Source organism: Blennius ocellaris (genome assembly GCF_963422515.1).
Source record: "Blennius ocellaris genome assembly, chromosome: 3".
NCBI lineage: Eukaryota > Metazoa > Chordata > Actinopteri > Blenniiformes > Blenniidae > Blennius > Blennius ocellaris.
This window is the reverse complement of record NC_137652.1, coordinates 4,141,201-4,164,667: the sequence shown is the minus strand read 5'-3', so window position 1 is coordinate 4,164,667 and position 23,467 is coordinate 4,141,201. Positions and strand designations below refer to the sequence as shown.

Here is a 23,467-nt window from a genome sequence, read left to right as displayed (position 1 = left end):
GGCGGAAGGAAAAGTAGTCCCTGCTTGTTCAGACAACTGCTGTGCTCCTATTACTAATAGCTCTATGTTTTACACCAGTTAGTGTCTCTCCGTGAACATAGTTAAAGCAGAGACTCTATCGCGAGACAGATATGCAGCGGTTGTAGTATCGGTGTTCCCGTATCAATGCGCGCGGCTCTATAAGAGGCTGATCTCGCGCTTGGGAGCCATCATCAGCAGCCGCCGCTCACAGCGCCACTCGACGTACAACTGCCCCCGTAAAACTGCCCCCCAACCCGACCAGAGGCTCCATCAACGCTCCCCGAGAGTCACCGCAACACATACAAACATGCGTGAGATCGTGCACCTGCAGGCCGGACAGTGCGGGAACCAGATTGGCGCCAAGGTACGGAAACGCCATGATTTTTTTTTTTTTTTTTTTTTTTTTCCTTTTCCAAGAACCGGTTCGCGGCGGCCGTTAGCGGCTCAACGTCGACAGAAAATCCACCCTGCGGTCGCCGCTGGGGCGGGTTAACGAGGAGGCTGTGCGCCGGGAAATAGGTCAGCGGATGGGTTGTGTAAGTGTGTGTCTGTGCGGAGGGGGACAAAAGCATCCTTCAGCTGGGCGGTGGCAGGCGGAGACGTCCCACCGGGTCGCGTTGGATGCTCCTCGGCCCGGAACAGCCCCGGCGCCCCGTGGGTGGGGTTTTTTTTTTTTTTTTTTTTTTTTTTTTTAAATTGTTTTTCTCCCGGGTTGTAAACCCTGCGTCCGAATATCCCCCGGTCAGTGCCACACTCCAGGGCTATACCCCCAGTGTTAAAGCCCTTGGCGTTATACCCGAGCGGTAAAGCCATGCGCGTGCCAGTGGGTGTGTGCGCGCGCGCGCGCCTTGTGGCCTGATCGAGGCTGCAAGTCAACGGGTCATGAAGAGAATAATTCTGCAAACGGAAGATAAAAGTTCAACGGCGACACGTGAAGAACATGCAAACGCGTCATCCAGACCTGCTGTGAGGCCGTTTCTTGTGCCCGTGTTTTTAAAAGTGCTCATTACTGAGAAATTCTGCCCGTTTTTCCACCCGTTTGGTGTCTGAATTTCTATTTTGAGACCCGATTCATGTCTCAAATTCACTACCCACCTGTGTTCATGTGGGGAATATTGATCAAGCCGACATTTAGCCGCACTAGGATGTGCTGATGTCTTTTTAGACGGACATAGGAAATGTGAGGACTAATTAAAAATATTTATTTTTATGGACTGAGGGGAAGCATTGCTGTTATTCTTCAGAAGAAGAGATCTCAAACCACAAACACTTTAGCATCGTCGGCGTTCATCAGAAATCATGTCTTTATAGCAGCTCTAAGCTATGAGGCGTGTTCACCTCATGTCGTACATCCCTCCTCTTTGTGTTCGTATTGTCAAAAGGAAATGGAAGGACATTTCCAGTAATACTTTTATTACATCACACACGTGAATGGTTGTTGGCTTGCTGTGTCTTAAAGGTGCCATATTACACCATTTTTCAACAATTTCACAACAAATTGTCGTCGTCAAAAATGTATTTCCACAAATGGTCTGAGATTTCATCTCTACTGAGAACAGGCTGTTTCTGCGTCTGTACCTTTAAATGCTAATGAGCCATGTCTTGACTATAGCCTCGTTTCTACTGAACAATATTTGCCTGTACTGAGGGTTTTTTTTTTTGTACGTTTCTGCCACCAAAACTTGTGGATAAGTACCGAAAGTACTGCGTTGTAACCCCTCCGTAGGAAGTGATTATTTCCCCTCATGATGTCATGAAGGGAAAAGCTCTAAATTCGCCTGTTTACGTACAAGTAAGGATGTGGGGACATAAAAATAAAAATGGGAGAGGGAATTTAGCAGAATGTGGGACCTTTTAAGATCCCAAACTGATAACTAAATGTACAGGTATTAAATATGACATGAGCGTTTGAGGGTCGGTGGAGGGAGTCGTCTCACTGTGAAGCTTGTGTTGAGATGAGTTTGTCTCTGGCAGTTCTGGGAGGTGATCAGCGACGAGCACGGCATCGACCCGACGGGATCGTACCACGGCGACAGCGACCTGCAGCTGGACCGCATCAACGTCTACTACAATGAGGCTTCTGGTCGGTGTTGTTTAACCTTTCCACGGGTTTTCCTCCTTTAATTCTTCACACTCGCGCAAAAAAAAAGGGACATTTAATCGAAACTGTGTTTTCAGGTGGAAAGTACGTGCCGCGCGCCATCTTGGTGGATCTGGAGCCCGGAACCATGGACTCGGTCCGCTCCGGCCCCTTCGGACAAATCTTCAGACCAGACAACTTTGTCTTTGGTACATAAAACACACACACACACACACACACACACACTGTTATTCTGAGGCCCGTGTGTTCGATCCCTGGAGTTCTCTAATAAATCGCAAAAACCTCTACGAGGGTCACGTGACTTCGTGATTTCAGTGTCGGATCGTTTTGTGAAGGAAAAAAAAAGAGTGAAATGTGTGACACCGGACAGGCCTCCTCTGGATTTCCTGTTTAGCTGCAGCTCTTAAAGTCACAGTGCACCAATTAATTCCTGAACTCGACATAAAGCCACAGTTTTCAACCGAGAAAAGTAGAAAAAGTAACCCGTGGATCCGGCTCCATTATTAGACCGGCTGGAATTAACCCTCCCCCCCCTTCCTCCAGGTCAGAGTGGCGCAGGAAACAACTGGGCCAAGGGTCACTACACCGAGGGCGCCGAGCTGGTGGACTCGGTCCTGGATGTGGTGAGGAAGGAGGCGGAGAGCTGCGACTGCCTGCAGGGCTTCCAGCTCACACACTCCCTGGGGGGCGGCACCGGCTCCGGCATGGGCACCCTGCTGATCAGCAAGATCCGCGAGGAGTACCCCGACCGCATCATGAACACCTTCAGCGTGGTGCCCTCCCCTAAGGTACGGCTGCTACGTCCGCCACCTCCCTTTTGTCAGCTTTAATTTTACAGCGCGCCGTTCTCCGCTGCCGGCTCCCCTTGGTGGCCGAGCATGAAAACGACGTCGTTTGGCAGTGCCTGTGCCGTTTTCAAAACGTTGCCATGTAAACGTACAACTTCTCCGGAACGAAAAATGCAAAAATGGTCTTTTTGCTTGTGGCGCGTGTCTCCAGGTGTCGGACACGGTGGTGGAGCCCTACAACGCCACACTGTCCGTCCACCAGCTGGTGGAGAACACGGACGAGACCTACTGCATCGACAACGAGGCGCTGTACGACATCTGCTTCCGCACCCTCAAGCTGACCACGCCCACCTACGGCGACCTCAACCACCTGGTGTCGGCCACCATGAGCGGCGTCACCACCTGCCTGCGCTTCCCCGGCCAGCTCAACGCCGACCTGCGCAAGCTGGCCGTCAACATGGTGCCCTTCCCCCGCCTGCACTTCTTCATGCCGGGCTTCGCGCCGCTCACCAGCCGGGGCAGCCAGCAGTACCGCGCCCTCTCCGTGCCCGAGCTCACGCAGCAGATGTTCGACGCCAAGAACATGATGGCGGCCTGCGACCCGCGCCACGGGCGCTACCTGACGGTGGCGGCGGTGTTCCGCGGCCGCATGTCCATGAAGGAGGTGGACGAGCAGATGCTGAACGTGCAGAACAAGAACAGCAGCTACTTCGTGGAGTGGATCCCCAACAACGTGAAGACGGCCGTGTGCGACATCCCGCCGCGCGGCCTCAAGATGGCCGCCACCTTCATCGGCAACAGCACCGCCATCCAGGAGCTGTTCAAGCGCATCTCTGAGCAGTTCACCGCCATGTTCCGCCGCAAGGCCTTCCTGCACTGGTACACCGGCGAGGGCATGGACGAGATGGAGTTCACCGAGGCCGAGAGCAACATGAACGACCTGGTGTCCGAGTACCAGCAGTACCAGGACGCCACCGCCGAGGAGGGCGAGTTCGAGGAGGAGGGCGAGGAGGAGGTGGCCTGAGGAGGCCCGGAATCGCTCCCGTTCACCGTTCGCACAACCCATCCTCTCATCCCCTCATCCTCTCATCCCCTCCCGTGTTAAACCTCCACTCCACCTCCTCTTGTTCGATTCGCTCACTAAACTAACCGCCAGCCGCCACGCTGAGCCGCTGGTCGTCCGGTGCTTTACGTTAATGTTCATTAATCATCATCGACTGTTTCACGCCGCAGCCACTCGTCACTATAATGTCACTTAGTCTCCAATTTGGCAACGATTACAATAAATTTTGTGGGAAAATAAAACTGCTGGTGTGTTCTGTTTTTTTACATTTAAAAAACAATTTTCTTTCAGTAGATAACGATGCATGTTTCATAAAATGAATCTCAGGCTTTAAAAAGCAGGATATTGAATTTCAGTTCAAATTGAGCCCAAACCTGAGTTTAGATTTATCATGGAACATTTTCTTTTCTCAGACTTGTGAACAAATATTACTTAAAAAGAATCAACATGGAACATTTTGGTTTGTTAAAAAAAAAATCCAACTTTTCAACCTAGTTTGCAGCCATAAATTACACAAGGCTGTAAAAAATGCACTCGAGCTTTATGAAATAAGTTAATTCTTCACCAATTTTCCATGTTGTGGTGAAAGAACCAAGACTTGCACAAACATAAACGCCGTGCACGAGCTTTCAAGGGTTTAAAAAGTAGCAGGAAACGAACCAAAATGGAAACCTGCCAGGATGGTGAAGACACGCAATGAGCGCTCGTGCCACAGGGGGGCAGTGCAGGACCTGGTTTGCTCAGGAGGTGACGCGTGAGAGGCAGCAGTAGAAGTCTGCTTCTCATTTTTGTTTTGTCTTGTTTTGCTCTGGTTGCAGATAAAATGTAAATTGCTGAGTCATTATTGTGAAGAAATGTCAATTAAATCGGTTTAAAATGAGGTGGAGATGAACTTAACCCTTCTGCTGACTCACCGAAATGTAGTTTTGAGATTTCGATAAACTTAAGGTCATTAAAAACTCATTTTGACACACAAATAAACAGTTGTATTGCCTGCAATGCACCGGGTCTTCACTCTCAGGGTCAGCCGGATTAAACGACGAGATGCATCGACGGTTTTCGGAGTATTTTTGAGTTCCTTCGTATGATTTTGCCGCTTTTATCTGATTTACGTCACTGACCCCCTCCTCACTCAACACTTCCTTATTTATTTTCATTCATTTCAGTCTCTGGTCAGTCTGATCGCCGCTGCCGGCCCTGATGTGTTTCACCAGCATGTTGATTGTCTGCACCTGGTGCTAGCAGCGTATACATGGGTTGAATTTTTTATTTTTTTTTTACTTCCAGTACCTCAAACTTTTTCTTTTAAACAAATCATACTCGACTTCAACGGCTGCTCAATACGCGACCCTGGACGTGTTCGGGCGGCCGTTTTTCTGAAAACCAAACAGGAGGCTGTGTTTTGGTTTCCGGAATCTCCGAGGTCCCGCGTCGCCGCGCCAGACGTCTGAGCGTTTGCAGCCTTCGCATTAGCGAAAGAGCAAAAACGTAGCGAGAGAGGCAAGTGGGGAAGCGAGGAGGAGAGGTGGTCTCGTCACACGTCACTCACGCATATTGACACAGATCAGGAAGTGTTCAGTCACTTCACTGGCGGTGGTGCAGACGGCCTCTTCTGCTGCCGCTGCTGCCGCTGCTGCTTCTGCTGCCTTCATTGGACCCCGGCCTCCTGGACGACTCCCCCCTCCTCCCACGCCAAACACATGGACACAGACACGGCCGACCTCCAGCAGCATGGGCTCCCGACTGAAGTAAGTTGCTCTCTTAACTCCCGTCCCGTTGTCCCCCGTCAAACTCTGCTGCTCCGGTGCTCTCTCTCTCTCTCTCTCTCTCGCTCTCTCTCTCTCTCTCTCGCTCTCTCTCTCTCTCTCTCTTGTGGTTTTCATGACTTCCTCCCACGGCTGCACAGGAAGTTTGCTTCAGCAGCTCGTTGCCCCCGAACCGGCGGCCGCACACTTCCTCTGCGTTTGTGTTCAGAGCACAAAACACATCTTCACTTCAGTATTAATAAAAAATAAATAAATATATATATATATATATATAATTACTATTGCAACAACACATCATCAGTAGGGTAAAACTAGCCTGTCTCACGGCGGTCTAACCCCCAGCTCTCGTTCCCTATTAGTGGGTGAACAATCCAACGCTTGGTGAATTCTGCTTCACAATGATAGGAAGAGGCGATGCTATGAATAAGCCAGTTCTCCCTGTGGTCACTTTTCTGACGCCTCCAGCTTAAAACCCAAAAAGTCAGAAGGATCGTGAGGCCCCGCTTTCACGGTCTGTATTCATACTGAAAATCAAGATCAAGCTAGCTTTTGCCCTGATATATATATATATCAAACAGACGACAACAAGAAGCGCACGAGACGTCCAGGTAGCGGGAACCATGTCCGAGTCGAAAGAAAACCCTTCTGCATTACTCTTCAGTCATTTATTCTTCGATCATTCTACATTCACTCAGTCATTATTCGTCGGGAATCAACGTGCCGTACTGCCGACTGACTCTATTGAAAAGGATAGTCAACACCCGGTGTCCATTTCTACTCTCTCACCGGAGTAGTCGTCCTGGATAAAGTGGCCCCAGCATCGTCGTCAGTCACAAGTGCATAGTCGGCAATACAAACCGTGCACATGTTCATGTTTGGGGGGGAGGGGGGGGGGGGGGATGAAGCCTGTGATGGAAGCTCATGTTGGTGGTGTGAATCTCTTCCAGGCTGAACCCTGAGCAAACCTTCCACTGGTTCTTCCAAGCCACTTGCCCCGTCGCCAGAGACAAAGGTGAGAACGTCTCTGCCGTCTGCTGTCCACCTGACCTGACCTGATCTGACCTGATCTGATCTGATCTGATCTGATCTGATCTGATCTGATCTGACCTGATCTGATCTGATCTGATCTGATCTGATCTGATCTGATCTGATCTGACCTGACCTGACCTGATCTGATCTGATTTTTCAAACACGAGTCCTGAGGTATAGAACAACAGAGGTATTGCTGCAGCGCTGGCTCATACTTCCTCTCACACCAAAACCCACAGTCTGCCATGTCACACACACACACACACACACACACACACACACACACACACACACACACACACACACAAAAACCATAGGAAATGTGAGGCTGAAGGTGTTCGGCGTTTAACAATCGACACCAAAACGTTGATCTGAAATCTCTAACCTCCTGTGAGGCTCCTGGCCGGTGAGGCTCCGACTCCCCCGGACTCAAGATTTATAATATGAGAACCAATAAAGAGCATTTTATTTCACTATTCATCCAACAGCATCAACTGGTGATGCTTCATGTCCAGTCAGCATTCCTCTTTCAGTCACACCGACACAAACATAAACACAAACATAAACACAGGAACATGTTTGTCCTCTAAAGAAAGTTTCTTTCATCGAGATGGATAGAGCACCTTATTGTGTCCAAGCAATTCATATTTACTGTAAAGAAATCAAAATATAGTGATGTGTGCCACACAAGTTTAATCTTGACCTTCAGTAAAATAAATTTCTGTTATTATTCAAACTTTAAATTCTGGCGCTTTAATCAATTTGAATAAAGGTTGTCTGTCAAAATGATGAGAAAAAAATTATTTTAGACTAAAAAGTAGAAAAAACTGGAGTTTATGGCCAAAGTTCAGTTCACGTTCGCCCCCTGGAGGTGAGGCAGGGTACTGCCTGCCTCACTGGCTTGACTTTTCTCTGCTTTATTGTGACGATCAACAGGAAGGATTCTCTCACACGTACATTTAAGACATTATACAGACTGTAGAGTCTTTCTTTCTCTTCCCCTGAACCTGAACGTCACTGTGCTACTGTCTTTCTCTTTCATTTCATTTCCAGATCCTGGCGTGTCGTTCCAGTTCCCAGAGGACTTCGGTGACGAGGTGACTCATCGTGTCTCCTGCTGTCTCCTCGTGTCTCTTCCTGTCTCCTCGTGTCTCATCGTGTCTCTTCCTGTCTCCTAGTGTCTCCTCCTGTCTCCTCGTGTCTCCTCGTGTCTCTTAGTGTCTCCTCCTGTCTCCTCGTGTCTCTTCCTGTCTCCTAGTGTCTCCTCGTGTCTCCTCCCGTCTCTCCTCGTGTCTCCTCCTCTCTCCTCGTCTCTCCTTGTGTCTCATCGTGTCTCCTCGTGTCTCCTCCTGTCTCCTTGTCTCTCTTCGTGTCTCCTCCTCTCTCCTCCTGTCTTCTCCTGTCTCCTCATCTCTCCTCGTCTCTCCTCGTATCTCATCGTGTCTCCTCCTGTCTCCTCGTCTCTCCTCCTGTCTCCTCGTGTCTCCTCCTATCTCCTCGTCTCTCCTCATGTCACCTCCTGTCTCCTTGTCTCTCCTCGTGTCTCCTCCTGTCTCCTCCTGTCTCCTCATCTCTCCTCCTGTCTCATCGTGTCTCCTCCTGTCTCCTCGTGTCTCCTCCTGTCTCAGAGGAAACAGAGGAGAAAGGAAATAGTTTGTATTGTAACATAGAAAGGAGCAAAAGAGAAAAAAAAAGTGAAATTATCCATTTTGTAGAAATTGAATGAGTTTGTTTTGGAATTGAGGTTCTATTGTCAAAATTCATGGAGTGTCGACTGAGATTCCGCAATAATATAGTCAGACAACAGAGTTTTCCATTGATGTCTACTAATATTATTTTTTGATTTCCAGTTTGTGACTATGGTTTTCCACTTTTTCTGAACCTCGCTCACTGTTTTCCCGCCTCCCAGGAGTCGTCCCGCTCCCTGCCCAGGTTCTGCTTTCCCTATGACATACAGAGGTGAGTAAATCAAGACTTTCCTGTCCTCTCCTCCTCCTCCGGTGCATCCCCCTCTCTCTCTCTCTCTCTCTCTCCCTCTATCAGGGTGCGGGACATGGTGGGCGTCCAGCACTTCACCTTCGTCCTCACCGACCTTCAAGGATGCCAACGCTTCGGCTTCTGTCGTCTGGCCAACAGCACGCACACCTGCCTCTGCATCCTCAGGTGGGTTTTCCTGTGACCCCCCCCCCCCCCCCCCCCCCCCCGCGCAAAAAACAAAAAACAAAACGCCGACCCAGCGTCTCCCTCTCATTGCAGCTACCTTCCCTGGTTTGAGGTGTTTTACAAGCTCCTCAATAACCTGGCGGATTTCCTCTCCAAGGGACAGGTGAGGTGTTCGACGTCCGACGCACTCGTGACCAGTACTTCCTCCTCTTGCCAAAGATGGGCGTGTGTGGGCGGAGCCAGTCCAGCTCACACAGACACAGCAGATTCGGAATGCAGCTCCGATGATCCGATATTCAAACGGAGGGAAAATCAAGGAAAAGCTGGATTTGAGGGCAAATAAACTTTGACATTTTTGGACAGAATTCTGAGAAAAAAAGGCAGAATTCTGAGTTTAAATTCAGAATTCCGAGTTTAAAAGTTAGAATTCTGAGTGTAACGTCAGACTACTGAGAAAAAAAAGTCAGAATTTTGAATTTAAAGTCAGAATTCTGAGAAAAAAAAAGTCAGAATTTTGAGTTTAAAGTCAGAATTCTGAGGAAAAAAAAGTCAGAATTTTGAATTTAAAGTCAGAATTCTGAGAAAAAAAAGTCACACAGTGGCCCTCATCCTCTTCCATAGACAATTGTGTAAAGTGAGAACAAACATGAAGATGCGTTTCTGTTCTGGTAGTTGTTGTTGTTGTTGTTGCTTTTGGTTTTGTTTTGTTTTTGTTTGCATGCTGCTCATACTCTATTCCACTGTGTGAGTTAACGTGACGTCTAATAAAACGACGTGGACGAGTGGCGGCTGTAACGCCGTGACACTGTGTTGAACAGACCGGCGAGGTGACGTCCCTGCTGGCGGCGCTCTACGGCCAGCCGCTGCCGCTGGCCGCCGGCTCCGTCACTCTGCAGATGGTGAGTCGTCTTTTTCCTCCCTCGTTTCTTCCCCCCCCCCCCTGCTCGGGATCATTTGGGCCGGCGGTTCAGCGTGTCGTTGTGTGTCTGTCTCCGAGGGGGAGCGGGTTCTGCTCGGCACCGAGGTGTCGCCCCCCGCCGAGGGCCGAGAGGCGGTGAGTCCCCCCCCCCCCCCCCCCCCCCCCCACCAGGAGGCCCGAGTAACTCCTCACTCCCCTCGCTAACCGGACTAACCTGGCGTCAGCCTCCACTTTCCAAATCTAACGAGACACTCAGGCCGGAGCTGATCTGAGCGGTGCTTCACGGCTCACAGTCGTCCGGTTGTGCGGGAAAAACCCCGTGACTTTAGTGACGCCACAGCAGGTCCTTTGTCTCATGAGGAGTGAGTCTGGGGGCAGGGAGCTCCTCGCTGATAACTGTTGACAAGAGTTTCATTCCAGAATGAAAAGTATTCGTATGAGAAAATATCATTACAGTTGTAACCCCCCCCCCCCCCCCCCCCCCACCCCTCCTGTGGTTAATCTTGTCATTAACTCAGTGGGAATGGAAGTTATAGAGACACGACCACAGGTTTCTGCAATTTCTAGACTCTTTTCACTGCTTCAGCAACTTCAAAGTATTTTACAGCAGCAGTCCACAACCTTTTTTTTTTTTTTGCACCACCACCGGTTTGAAAACCAGCCTTGAAGGTGTGGCGGATGAAAACAACAAAATAAAATGAAACGGCCGACACGAAAACGGTGGTATTTTGTAAAATGTGATAATAAACGTGAAGCCACTGTGTACTTGTAGTATGTTATGTTTCTTAAAATCTTACTCGTTTTGCTGCTTGTGGGCATAGATATAAAACTAACTAGCTAACTAAATAACTAACTAACTAACTGACTAACTAACTAAATCTAGCTTGTGGGGTTAATATCAGCACTAATGTGTCACGTGACAGAAGCGCGAGTCATAGACGGATGTAACGGAGAGAATTCGGTCATTTTTCAAAATAAAAGACTTTTCACACTTGGATAATAAATAAAAAAATAAATAAAAACACGACTAGTATTTTTTTTATTAGGACACAGGTTGAGTGTCGCTACCATCCCAGATGAGCAGAACATGAATCCTATGAGGTTCTTGCAGAACCAAACGCTCGTCTTACACTTATTTGACATTTGATTTTTTTTTTATGAAATCCTAAAATCTTTTAACGAACGCTAACACTAATCCTGAGCGGAATGTGTTTTCTCCCGCAGTGATAACGAGTTGTTTGTGTTGACCAGGTCCCGTACTTCATCGCCCCGGACCCCCGGAGTCTCCCGTCCATCCCTGAGAACGTGAGAAACCTCAAAATAAACTCCACGCGTTCAGCGGAACGAAAACGCCGGTTGACTTTGACTTTTTGTCTGCGTGTGACCGTGCGTTGACCAGAGGAACCTGACCGAGCTGATCGTGGCGGTGGACGTGGGGAACCTGCTGCAGCTGTACGCCAGCATGCTGTTCGAGAGGCGAATCCTCGTCTTCGCCAGCAAGCTGAGCACGGTGAGACGCCGTCTCCGCCGTCTCCGGGTTCACTGGACAGGGAATCACTGGAGCCGCGACCCCCGTCCCAACTGCGCCTCCTTCTTTTCACGCCAGTCGGGTTTTAAAGCACAGTTCTGACTCTTGGTTTAAACGCAGTCGCTTTTTACAAAGTACCTTTGACGTGTTTCGACGGTTTTCTTCCGTCTTCATCAGTATGTTGTGAAAATCTACTTCACTTCTTACACTTGAGGTAATTAGGTTTTTACCACAGACACAACAATTTTCGGACTATTAGGCACACCTGGATATAAGCCGCACCCACCAAATTTTAAAAGCAATTAAAAAAAAGAAAAAGAGATGACAGAGTTACGTGATGCACCTGAACGCATCACCTACGTATCAGCAGCATGAAGCTCGTTAACCCTTAAAAAGCCAAATCATATAGGTTCACAGCATGGAGGGGGAAAAAAATTGTGGCTTATCATCCGGAAAATACGGTACTTGACATCTTTTTAAAGTCACAGGTTTGTTGTAAGAAAAAAAAAACTAAACCAACGACTTCCCTTTAACGAAGTACTTCTGGCCAAACTATTGAACTTAATAGAAGTAGACCTGACAAAGAGTTAAGAGTATTTGAAACTGTGCAGCTCACTCACACACGATGATGATGAGAGGTCATTCATTCATTCATTCATTCATTCATTCATTCATTCGTCTTCAGTAGTCTACTGCTTCATCCGACTCGAGGAGCTTCACGGTTCAATGTGGGAGTGACTGTCACTGTACTTTTCTAAATTCTTCATGTACTTTATACATTCTGAGGGCTTTTTTTCCCCTTTTCTTTTCTTTGTGTGTGTGTGTGTGTGTGTGTGTGTGTGTGTGTGTGTGTGTGTGTGTGTGTGTGTGTGTGTGTGTGTGTGTAGTTGACGTCCTGCGTGCATGCACTCAGTGCTGTGTTATACCCCATGTACTGGCAACACATCTTCATACCGGTTCTACCACCCCACCTGCTGGACTACTGCTGGTAAGACATCCATCCGTCCATCCGTCCATCCATCCATCCATCCATCCATCCATCCATCCATCTGTCCGTCCGTCCGTCCGTCCGTCCGTCCGTCCGTCCGTCCATCCGTCCATCCATCCATCCATCCATCCATCCATCCATCCATCCATCCATCCATCCGTCCCAGTAACTCATGTTTGGTTGCAGCGCCCCCACTCCCTACCTCATCGGCGTCCACAGCAGTTTATCCGAGGTGAAGTTCACCGCCTCGTTCCTGTGAAACCAAGTAGTTTAACTGAGGTTGTTCTCGGTTCAATGTTGGATTAAACTCCCCGTTGTGGTGCGGCAGTGGGTGAGGAGTCGGGACCTGGAGGAGGTGGTGATCCTGAACGTGGACAGCAACACGCTGGAGACGCCCTTCGACGACTTGAAGAGGATCCCGTCAGACGTGGTACTGCAGACACACTCCCTGCTACTGCAGACACACTCCCTGGTACTGCGACCGGCGACCAGAGCCAGACTCACCGAGTTCACCAGCTCAACGAAGAAACCGCTGATCACATTGATCAGCGACTGATCAGAGCCCTGAGAGGTCAATTACAACAAAAGATATGAAGTACATATGGCTGATTCAATCGAAAAGGTTATTTAAAAACTACAGTAAAATTTGCTTTATCTGATTTTAAGTCACTTGTTTCTTGAAGTTAGTTTCCCCGTCGACGGCCTCAAGCTGCAACTTTCACATGAATGAGGAACAAACTTTTTTTTTTTTAAACATAACAAAAACAAAGATAAGCTAACACAAACAAACAAACAAACAAACAACAATAACAACAGAGCAAACAAGGCAAAGCAAAACAAAAGTAGTAACATAACTAATAAATAACGGCCAACATGTCGTAAAAAAGTATTAATTTGTACCTTTGTATTCTATATGAACACATACATACATATATATATATATATATATATATATATCTTCTTTACAAGAGAATAAAAAACAAACAAAAACAAACCAGTAAATAGAAATATAGATAAATAATAAATCATCCTTACTTCAACAAGACTTATTGTGTTTTGAGACTTTACGTCCTTCAAATATCCACATCGGCAGTAAAACTGTGATGATTCATGAAAACATCCTCAAGATTTTCTTAGAAGACGCGCCAGGTAACATTTGGTCGGTTAAATAATGTGAACTTTAATACAGTGATCGAATGTCCATGTTCTCCAGGACAAAACACAGACGGGCAGAGAATCTTTTCTCTTTTTTTTTTTTTTTTAATATCCATAATTCAGTTATTGTGTTTCTGGAAATTGGCTTGTGGATGTGAGGCTGATTTCTGACGTCTGATAAACCAGTGTTTTTCAACCTTTTTGGAGCCAAGGCACACTTTTGTCTTTGGAAAAATGTGGAGGCACACCACCACCACCCGAAAATGTTAAAATGTGAAACTCTGTAGCCTCTATTAACAAAATAAAGTCATTCTCATCAAAGTTTTATCAACAGGAATCAAGTAAATACAGAAAAAAAGTATTTCCCAATCAGTGTGAAACCTGGACCTGATGGATGAAGAGCTGAGATCCTGGTTCACATTCTTCCTTTTCAAAAACTTCTCCATCACTGTCACTGACACAGTATTTTGATACAAGATGGTAGCAGGAGGTGGAGATTAACCACACTGACGTCTGTCACTTTACATTTCACCGGCAAAGTTCTGTGCTGCCATCTAGTGGCGAAGAGTATTTATACATGATTACTCTTCAACACACTGTCGGCTGTGAGAGCAAATGTTTTTTTAGAAAAAAATGTGAAATTGGATAATTTCCCACGGCACACCTGACGAGATCTCGCGGAAACACCAGTGTGCCGCGGCACAGTGGTTGAAAAACACTGATAGAGTCACACGTGGATGAAAATGAGCTTTATGGAAGATCTGAGAGTGGATATTTATTCATCCCTGATCGGTTCAAATGAGTGACGTTGATTAACGTGGTGTCAGATGTCCGGTCTGAAGGCGAGCTTGAAGCGGCAGGCGGTGTCCCGCGGCTGCGGCGTCTCCCGGGCCTTCCTGAAGGCCCAGGCCCTGCTGTTCGGCGGCTACAGGGACGCGCTGCAGACGCTCCAGGTCACACAGACGCCGTCAGCGTTCATTTAATCATCATCTGTCGTCCTCCTCGGGCGGTCGGCATAAAGAAAAGCTGTGCCTTTTTGTGTCGTCGCAGGACGAAGTGGGCTTCAGCGAGGAGGCCTTCCTCCACCACAAGTCTTCCGGTATGAAGCATTTCCTCCAGAGCGCCGTTCACCTGCAGTTCTTCAAGCAGGTGGGACACAGCGCCCTCTGCTGGACAAGAACGGGGAAGCCCAAAACATTGTGGATAAGACTTGAACACACAAAACATCTCGTCACTGTTTTGTTTTGTTTGTTTCTTTTTAGTTTATCGACAGTCGCCTGGACGTTCTGAACTCGGGGAAGGAACCACAGGACCTTTTCGAGGAGGAAATACTGAAATGCGAGACGACAGAAGGTGTGTAATCGTGTGTGTGTGTCTCCGTGTGTGTGTGTGTGTGTGTGTTCACGGCTCATTGTGTTTGACCTTTTTGCAGGAAGAAGTAAATCTTATCAGCAGTTAGTTGGGAACCTCAAGGTGAGTTTTCTTTTCGTCCTCATGGAACTGCAGCCCCGATTCCTTCCCGCTTCGCCCCGTGAAGTTCCGTCCGGATGCTTCTGTTTGTTTTCCCCAGAAAGGCGGAGGCGCCCTGATCCTCAACATGAAGTCCAAGGCCAACGTGAGGGTGAGTCCAACCCCGGGTGGGGGGGTGAATGAACCGGTTCGTCTCACTGACGCCTTCGCTACGTCTTCCTCAGGCCAGAGGCTTCGGCAAGTCCGGCTTGAAGAAGCTGCTCCATCACAAGGTGAGTCCTCGTTCAAGACGGACGGATCGGATACGAGCCGCTGGTTTTGAAGGTCCCCCCCCCCACTTCCTCCCCCCAGCAGGAGGGCGGCGAGGAGCTCGGCGGCTCGGCGTCACACCGCCGCGCCCGGTCCGACGGCCTCCAGGACCGCCGGCCCATCATGCACCACTACGGGACGGTGAGGACCCGCCGGGAGACACGCGTCTCTCGCCTCAGTTGGACACGTCGGGACTGAACTTCTCCCCTCAATCTGGTTCCTCCTGCTGCTTCTCTTTCCCGCTGCTTGGCGGTGTGTCACACACGTGTCTGGTTATTTATTGTGTGTGTGTGTGTGTGTGCGCGCGTGTGTGTAAAATGTCGCGTTGCTTCGTCTGCTTTGATACTGTGACGTCAGTCGCGTCCACGTCGGCCTTTTAGCAAGTCTAGGACGCCCAGAGACAAAGACAACACGGAGGACACTGGAGAATCATGGGATGGGTGAGCAGTGACATTTCAGAGGGAGCTGGTCAGAAATCACCCTCATATTCAGTCTCTGCTTTTATTACAAATCCATCAAATATCGGCGGAAACTTTAGGTTTTTGTCTCCAGAGAATTAAAATCCAGACTTCACAGAAGTATTTCAATTGTTCGTCGAGCTTCGTATCTCAGTTGGTTTGTTTCAATTGTCACTGAAATGAGCCGCTTTTGGCCAAATGACGTGTGAAACACATCAGGCAGGTGGACGGCAATCAGACACAGCAGGGGAAGTCACAAAAATGGAAACCTTTGAATGAAGTGACTTTCCAATGTGTGTGTGTGTGTGTGTGTGTGTGCGTGCGTCAGAGCCGTCTCCGGCCCGGCTGCTGAGCCCGACCCCGAGCTCCGGGAGGACGAGGACGAAGAGGAGAACACGTTATTTTCCGACCCGGAGGAGATGGATCTCCTCGGGGAGATCTTCGACAGTCTCAGTTCCCGGAGCTCGTACGACCGCGGCGTCCTGTACGGCACCCGCAGCCTGGACCTGTTCGGGCCCGACAGCCACGACTATATCACGAAGGTGAATAGGGGAACACACACACACACACACACACACACACACACACACACACACACACAGAGCTGTCCGATCTGAGCGTCTCTGTGTCCCCCGTGTCCCAGCGTGGTACGGCGGCCTCCCCCAGCCAGGAGAGCCTGGCTCTGTCCGTCAGCGGCAGCCTCCACAGCTGGAACCTGGAAACAACGGAGGAATTGTCCGACCTGGCCGAGGACTCCGATTGGCCGGGCCGGGACGGCAGCGTCCCGGAGGAGGAGGAGGAGGAGGAGGAGGAGGGAGGCGAAGTAAGAGAGCGAGGACGGGGACGGAGGAAGGGCAGCGTCATGTGGGACGAAGTTAACGGCAACAAAGAAGAAGAAGAAGAAGAAGAGACGGACGAAACGAGCAACTTTGTGGAAGCGAGCCTGCAGCGGGAGCCGGGAGTTGAGGAGCAGCGAGGCGGTTCAGAGGAGGATCCCCGGAATGGACTGACGGAGGGGAGAGAGACGGAAGGAGACACAAGTGAGATGCAGGGACACGAGGAGGAGCGGCGAGCGGAGAGGACGCCGAGGCCGAAGAGCGAGGAAGAGGAGGGAGAGGCCAGACACACGCCTCCTCCTCCCCCCCGGGTGCAGTCGGCAAAAGCCCGCTTCCAGACCGCCGGGCCCGGCCGGGGCGCCTCCGTCAGCTCCGTCAGCTCCAGGATCGAGGCCTTGGCTGAACCCCGGAGGCCCCGAGGGACGGAGACGGAACCGCCGAGTCATCCGGAAACGAAGAGCCGCTCAGAGGAGGTGGCGGCGGCGGAGGAAGACGGACGTCCCCCCGTCAAGGTGTCCGAACTCAAGAAGAGATTTGAAGCTTGACGACGTAAAAAAACGGCGGTTTTGTCGCTTAAATTCAGTGAAAAGACGACCGACTGACTTTAATTTATCGATTCCCTTAGTGAGCCGAGGACCGAGTGTTTCACAACAACAAAAAAGAAAAAAGTGTATTTGTTGGATTCTGGTGTTTTACAGTAACTTCGTCATGGACTAATTACATTACTGCCAAGTTGTCTTGAGGACGTCCAGCCGTCATCATATTTAATGTCTTTGACTGCTAATGTCCATCAAAACGTGCCGATTTATCACATTTTAAGTCTTAAAACAAAAAGATTCCTGGGGATCGTTTTCATGCCACAGCCCCGATCGCAAGAGTGGAATATCTCCGTCCAGTTATATATATTTTTTTTCATCTTTTTTTAAAAGGGACAGTAAAGTCACTGGACGCTTCATTTTTAGCTTTATTGAAAGTCGGTCAGTCGTCAGCAGTGTGTGTGTGTGTGTGTGAGACTTCACTCCATTAGCTTCTAATAAAACTGACAAGACGCTTCATCGTCTTCGGTACGAATAAAAACCTTCAAGCATTTTGAATAACGGAACATTATTAAAAAAAAAACAACACAAAGTGTCACAGTAACAGATTTATTTACACAATGTGCAGGATGAATTTCTTTTTTGTTTTTGTTTTTTCTCAAGAAATAAAAGTGCAGTCAGTGTTTAATTAGAAATCCTTCATGAACGGAAGCCCAGCAACAATACTTTCTCATACAAATACATCAAAAACCGCCGTTATTGTTTTTTTTTTTTTTTTTTTTAAATGAGTCGCTCCTCTTTGGGCAGCGGCAGCGGCAGGCCGGGCTTCTCCGACCCCGCCGCTCCCGCCTGCCTCCTCTCCTCCGAGCTGGGCCGGTACATTCCCTCCATCCGTCGCTTCTTCTTGATCAGACACAGCAGCAGCAGCAGCGTCAGGCTGAGCAGCGACGCGGCGGCGCAAGCTAACGCCGAGGCCAGCGGGGGGGCCGGCGCCTGCATGGCGGAGCTGTGGGGCACGGACAACGGTTAAAGAAAGATAGAAAGAAAGAAAGAAAGAAGCAAGTAAGTAAGTAAGTAAGAAAGAAGCAAGAAAGAAAGAGAAGACAAGAAAGTAAAAGAAAGAAGCAAGTAAGAAAGAAAGAAAGAAAAAAGCAAGTAAGAAAGAAAGAAGCAAGTAAGAAAGAAAGAAAGAAGCAAGTAAGAAAGAAAGAAGCAAGAAAGAAGCAAGTAAGAAAGAAGCAAGAAAGAAGCAAGCAAGAAAGAAAGAGAAGACAAGAAAGTAAAAGAAAGAAGCAAGTAAGAAAGAAAAAAGCAAGTAAGAAAGAAAGAAAGAAGCAAGTAAGAAAGAAAGAAATAAGCAAGTAAGAAAGAAAGAAAGAAAGGAAGAAATCACCAGCCCCGTCGACAAAACGACAACCGCTTTTTGGGGGGGGGTTTCTGAAAACGAGGCCCGTTTCCATGGCAACAGCAGAGCTTCTGAAAATTATGTACTTATTCTCCTTTGGGTCACGAGGTGGCGCCGTTTGTTTTTGTAATGAGAACACACACACACACACACACACCTGACCCCACCTCCCCTCCACTCTCAGCCAATCACAGGCCGACTTGCACTCATGGTTAAAAGTAGTGTTTTCAGTGGCTCCGTCGTCGTCATGTAAACGAACCCCAAAACAAAAACAAACGTTTTGCAGTCTTCACTTGAAAACGTTTGTTATCTGTTAATAAAAAAAGGGTTTAAAATGATATTTAAAAGGCAGATATTCTCAAAAATCCAAAGCAATAAATCGAAAAAAGTGGTTGAACTCTTGTTAAAACTGGCGACGCAGCTTCCAGACGGTTTCAGGCTGAACTCACCTCCCGAGGAATGAAAGTATGAATCAACTCTTTTCTTCTCACATCTGGATGAAAACGGCAGCAGGTAGGAATCCAGTGGAGCCGCTGAACAAAACACACTTTAATTATAAACCAGTCAAACTCACACTTAATTTGCTTCTTTTTTTTGTTACAATCCTGGTTTGTTCACTTAAAATGTCACTTTTCAATTCTGAATTTTTCAATAGAATCGTTGTGAAAACGCCACTTATGAATGTTTGTATGAATAAATAAAATTCTGATTTGGAACCAATAATACACCTTTACATCGTGCTCCAGGGTGAATAGTGAATTCATTCATGTTTGACTTGTGATAATAGGGTTGCAAGTTTAAATCTCGGGAGCACAATTTACTCACTGGAAATCGTGTTAAATAAACAAAGCAAACTGTTAATTATGACCAGTTTTCCTACAATTAAGCCTTTTTTCCCCAGGAACGTACCTCATTTCTTCACATAATGGACAAATCGATGCTGGTTGAGGAAAGCTTTCCATGAATTTTTTTTTTTTTTTTTTTAAAGGAAAAAACACTTGTGTTGAACAGAGACGCGGAAGTTTTCCGTGTAGAAGAATTTGGAATATTCCGACCATGTGTGGTAGTTATCATTACAAAACACGTGAAATCAAACTGGAAAATAAAAAAAGCACAAACTGTTTCTGCACTTTAACGTGGTTCTCTTCAGATATAGATTGTATTATTACAACACGATCTTTTATATTACCTTTGCATATTGAATAATGTTCAGAATTGAGAGCAACAATCTTTTTTTCCCCCACTTCAAGTGATAAATTGAAAACAAGTCGATTAGAATTAAATATATAATAGGATGTCTCACATTACATGTGCAAAATTATGCACAATAATCCATAATTTTGACTTTTAGAAGAGATTAACATGTGCGATTAGAGTCTATTTTACTGTATTAAGAGAATAAAGTTCCTATAACATTAAGAGAAAAGAAGAGAAAAACTTTGTGGATCCCAGAACAACAAAATGCACTTAAAAAAAACAAACACTTTATCTGTATTTTTATAAAGTGCAGTTTAAAACCTCCCATTGCTCGAAGTGAACATTCCTGAACAGAAATCCTCCGAACAACAAATACGATATTAAAAGAACAATAGAGTTAAGGAGAAACGACGAGACTCACCAGAAACGTGACATGACCCCGGGCGGCGGCTCCTTTTTCGCCTCGATCGGACTGGAAAACACTTTTTAATTCCTCCTCTAATCCCAATCCCACTTCCTCCCGACAGGCGAAACTCCCCGCAGCGCGTTTCTATCGTCGCAGGATGAGCGCGCGCGCTCCGGGCGGAATGCGCGACATCCTGCTGCACCTGTTCAACCGGACCGAGACCCGCCGCTGCTGCTCCTCCTCCTCCTCCTCCTCTTCCTCTTCCTCCTCCACCTGTTTGGAAAGACACTCAGGTGAGCCTCCTCTTCCACCTGCGGCTCCCCTTTGTTTCGAGGGGGGAGGCAGGAGCGGAGGGGGTCACCTGTCGGCTCGCGGCCCTCCTGGAGTCGCGCGTCCTCGTGCCGCCCTTTGTTCCAACGCTCTTTTCTACTCCGCCGACTTTCTGCTCACCTGTCCGCGGAGGAGTGACTCCAGTCACGTGCTCCTACGCGGCCAACCAGACGCGGCTTCTTATCTCTCGAGCGCCTGTTTTTTGTTTTTTGTTTTTTGTTTCCCTGTTTCATAAACAGTGCGACTCGTGGAAGGAACAACTAACCGGAGGGAATTGATCTCCACTGGTCTGATGTTGCTCGGATTTTATATTATATTCTTTTTTTAAATTTTTAAAGAACTAATTTGTTTGTTTGTTTTTTTTTTACTTTATTTCATTTGTACTTTTTACACTGATTTTCTTTTTCAACTTAACTGCTTGAAAAGTTTTAATGCATTTCTTTTATTTCTTTGTAAAGCACGGTGAGTTGCGTTGCGTCTCAGTGGTGCTTTATAAACAAATTGTCCTTGAAATAGATCAAATTTTAAATTGCTGTTATTCAAAGGGCTCGTTCAGAAGTGGTTAATCGGTTTAATTGTAATTAATCAATGGAATTTTAAGAAAATGTTAGACTTTGAAACATTGTTCACTTCAAAATGATCTTTTTAGACAAATCAATCAATAAACATACATTTACACAATAAACTCTTTACAACCGACCGTTAAACTTCATGTTGAGAGTGGAATCGTGGCTTTGAAATGTAAATTCTTATCACTCAAACAGCCCTGCACTGGTCCACACTTCTTTTTTTTAAACTGAAACTTTCCCATTAGCCTTCATGTTCCACACTCCAGGAAACTTTCTCAAGTTTCACAATCAAACGTTCGATTTATTCATCAAAATAAACATCTTTCCTCATTCAGAGCTTCACAATAAAACATTTTTTTTTAAAAACCTTAGTGTTTGAGCCCGTTCAAGATGAACCCGAGCAAAACGCATCCAAATGAAATGAGTCTGATCTTCAACACACTGTTTTTGCTATTTATATTTCTTTGTTCACAGCTTGTTCAGGAATCTTCAGGCATTTTGTTGATATTCTTCAACATCGGGGCGAGGAGGTGAAGGATCTTCGGTTTAATAATTAGAGACAGAAGGTCTGAAGCTGAATGAAAATCTGCCGTGTGACACACATTCATTATTACTAATCAAACAAACTGCTGGTGTGCAGAACAAAGACTCGCTGTTGTCGGATCTGCTGACTCAGCTCTTTATCAGAGGTTACAGCGAAAACAAGCCTGAGTCAGTCGGGGGGGGGGGGGGGGGGGGGGGGACTTAAGAGTTTTGGTCAGACTGACAGAGGAGAGTTAAGTTTGACTGGATGATTTCACACGCTGCACTTTTTAACGTCAAATACTGTTTCAAATGTTTCTTTTAAGAACGTAAATAATAGCACAGTCATTGTTTTTATCTTATATATATTAAATAGTATTGTTGTCATTGTTTAACACATGTATTTATTATTTGTATTCCTTTTATTCTTTTCCCCCTGCTTCTGTAATGATGTCATTTCCCCTTTGTGGGGCAATAAAGGAGTATTTTATCTTACACGTCATCATACTGCTGGCAGGAACACCTGACACTTTTAATTTCTTTCTTTCGTGAAAGATACAAATATTTCTATTCTTATTTTACTTATTTTCTTGCTGATTTTCTTCCCCGTGTTTGAGCCTGAGCTGCTCTTCATGTCTTGTCGCTGAATAATAATGACTGGTTTCAGGAATTCTATGACTAAAGTAGGAATGTGAAATAGAGAAGAGGAGTCTGACGGTTTGCAATGTCGGCAGCAGCTCTAATCTAAGCAACTCCCGTTGAGATATTATTGTTGCTCCGCTGCAAAGCCAGACTGTTCTTTCGTAACGTCAATAATACAAATGTGTCGCTGTTTTTTTTTCACCCACGTGCTTTGAGAAAATAAACAGTTTGATGCTGAACAAACGGAACAAAACGTCCAAAAAAAGTGACGTTGCGTCCTGATATGAGAGCCTGAGGAGTTATTTTTTTTTATTATTGAGTTGAAAGTATGATTCAGAGGGTTTGTGATCAGCGGACAGGAAGTTGCCCTTCGGGGTGAATGAGAGTCCGTCTCGGTGCCACTGTCCAGGATGACCTCTGACCTTTCACCCAGCCGACACTCGGTTTTCATTTCAATTCAGATTCATTAGTGTTGCAGAATAATCAAACAGCAGAGCCGTGAGAGAGAGATATAGGCTCCTGCAAATCAATAATATGTTGATATTTACAACCCAGGCAATAAACAATGTGAAGTCTTTAACTTTTCAGTTTTCTGCAGGTTTTAGTCAAACATTGTGACGTAAATTCAAAATAATAATAAATGGAGACCACATGCTGCTTTATTGATGCAAAATGATATTGATTACCATTGAGGACAGGCAATACGATACAATACAATACTACGGTGGCCGACAAGTGCAAACGCGCTTCACGATAGAAACGACAAGGGAGACTCCAGACCACTAGGGGGCAGAGCTGAGTTTTAGCACCAGAGACAGACAACGAGGCGTGAATGGATGACAAAGTTGTCGTTGGCGGGGCAGACTAACACGGAACGGCATGTCCCTTACCGTGTCGTCTGCCCCGCCAACCATAGAATATAAAACACTCGATGTCTCGCGGCGCCGCCCGTGACGCGTCTCCAGCGCCGCCATCTTGGTGAGGTCTCCCGCTCCTCTGCTGAACATGAAATCCACTAAAACACGTAGCAACGCAAATGATACCTCGTTTTAAAGCTGAGGAAAAGCTCTATCCAGTGGAAACCTCGTGGAAAAATTATTGGGAGTTGGGAAAAGTTTGCCACGGGATAGAGCTTTCCCCGTTTCTGTTGTGAAGTGCGTTTCTGTTTTGTGGCGCGTTTGCACTTGTCGGCCGCCGTAGAAAACAATACAGTACAATGCGAGGTAATAGAATGCTTTTATAAGTACAACATAATTAAAAGACAAC

General features: G+C 46.9%; 2 protein-coding genes across 3 annotated transcripts; both read left to right on the top strand.

Moving 5' to 3' along the window:
* Window positions 1-227: 227 nt before the first annotated feature.
* LOC308149262 (tubulin beta-4B chain-like) lies at window positions 228-4,215 on the top strand. Of its 2 annotated transcripts, none has more exons than XM_080520949.1 (5): window positions 228-385; window positions 1,996-2,104; window positions 2,200-2,310; window positions 2,666-2,910; window positions 3,122-4,215. In XM_080520949.1, the coding sequence occupies exons 1-5, from the start codon at window positions 329-331 to the stop codon at window positions 3,932-3,934; spliced, it is 1,335 nt and encodes a 444-aa protein (XP_080377075.1). In that variant the 5' UTR covers window positions 228-328; the 3' UTR covers window positions 3,935-4,215. The 2 variants fall into 2 exon arrangements, with proteins under 2 accessions (XP_080377075.1, XP_080377076.1); XM_080520950.1 differs by lacking the exon at window positions 228-385 and adding an exon at window positions 539-557.
* A 1,415-nt stretch (window positions 4,216-5,630) lies between these two features.
* On the top strand, window positions 5,631-17,910 carry dennd1c (DENN domain containing 1C). Its single transcript, XM_080519548.1, has 22 exons — window positions 5,631-5,721; window positions 6,687-6,751; window positions 7,822-7,865; window positions 8,678-8,727; window positions 8,812-8,931; window positions 9,025-9,094; window positions 9,750-9,830; window positions 11,102-11,155; window positions 11,250-11,360; window positions 12,266-12,366; window positions 12,553-12,598; window positions 12,695-12,796; window positions 14,349-14,474; window positions 14,572-14,670; window positions 14,784-14,874; window positions 14,954-14,994; window positions 15,092-15,142; window positions 15,216-15,263; window positions 15,343-15,441; window positions 15,658-15,740; window positions 16,087-16,300; window positions 16,402-17,910. Exons 1-22 carry the CDS (start codon window positions 5,705-5,707, stop codon window positions 17,137-17,139), a joined length of 2,451 nt encoding a protein of 816 aa, XP_080375674.1. The 5' UTR covers window positions 5,631-5,704; the 3' UTR covers window positions 17,140-17,910.
* The last annotated feature ends 5,557 nt before the right edge of the window (window positions 17,911-23,467 follow it).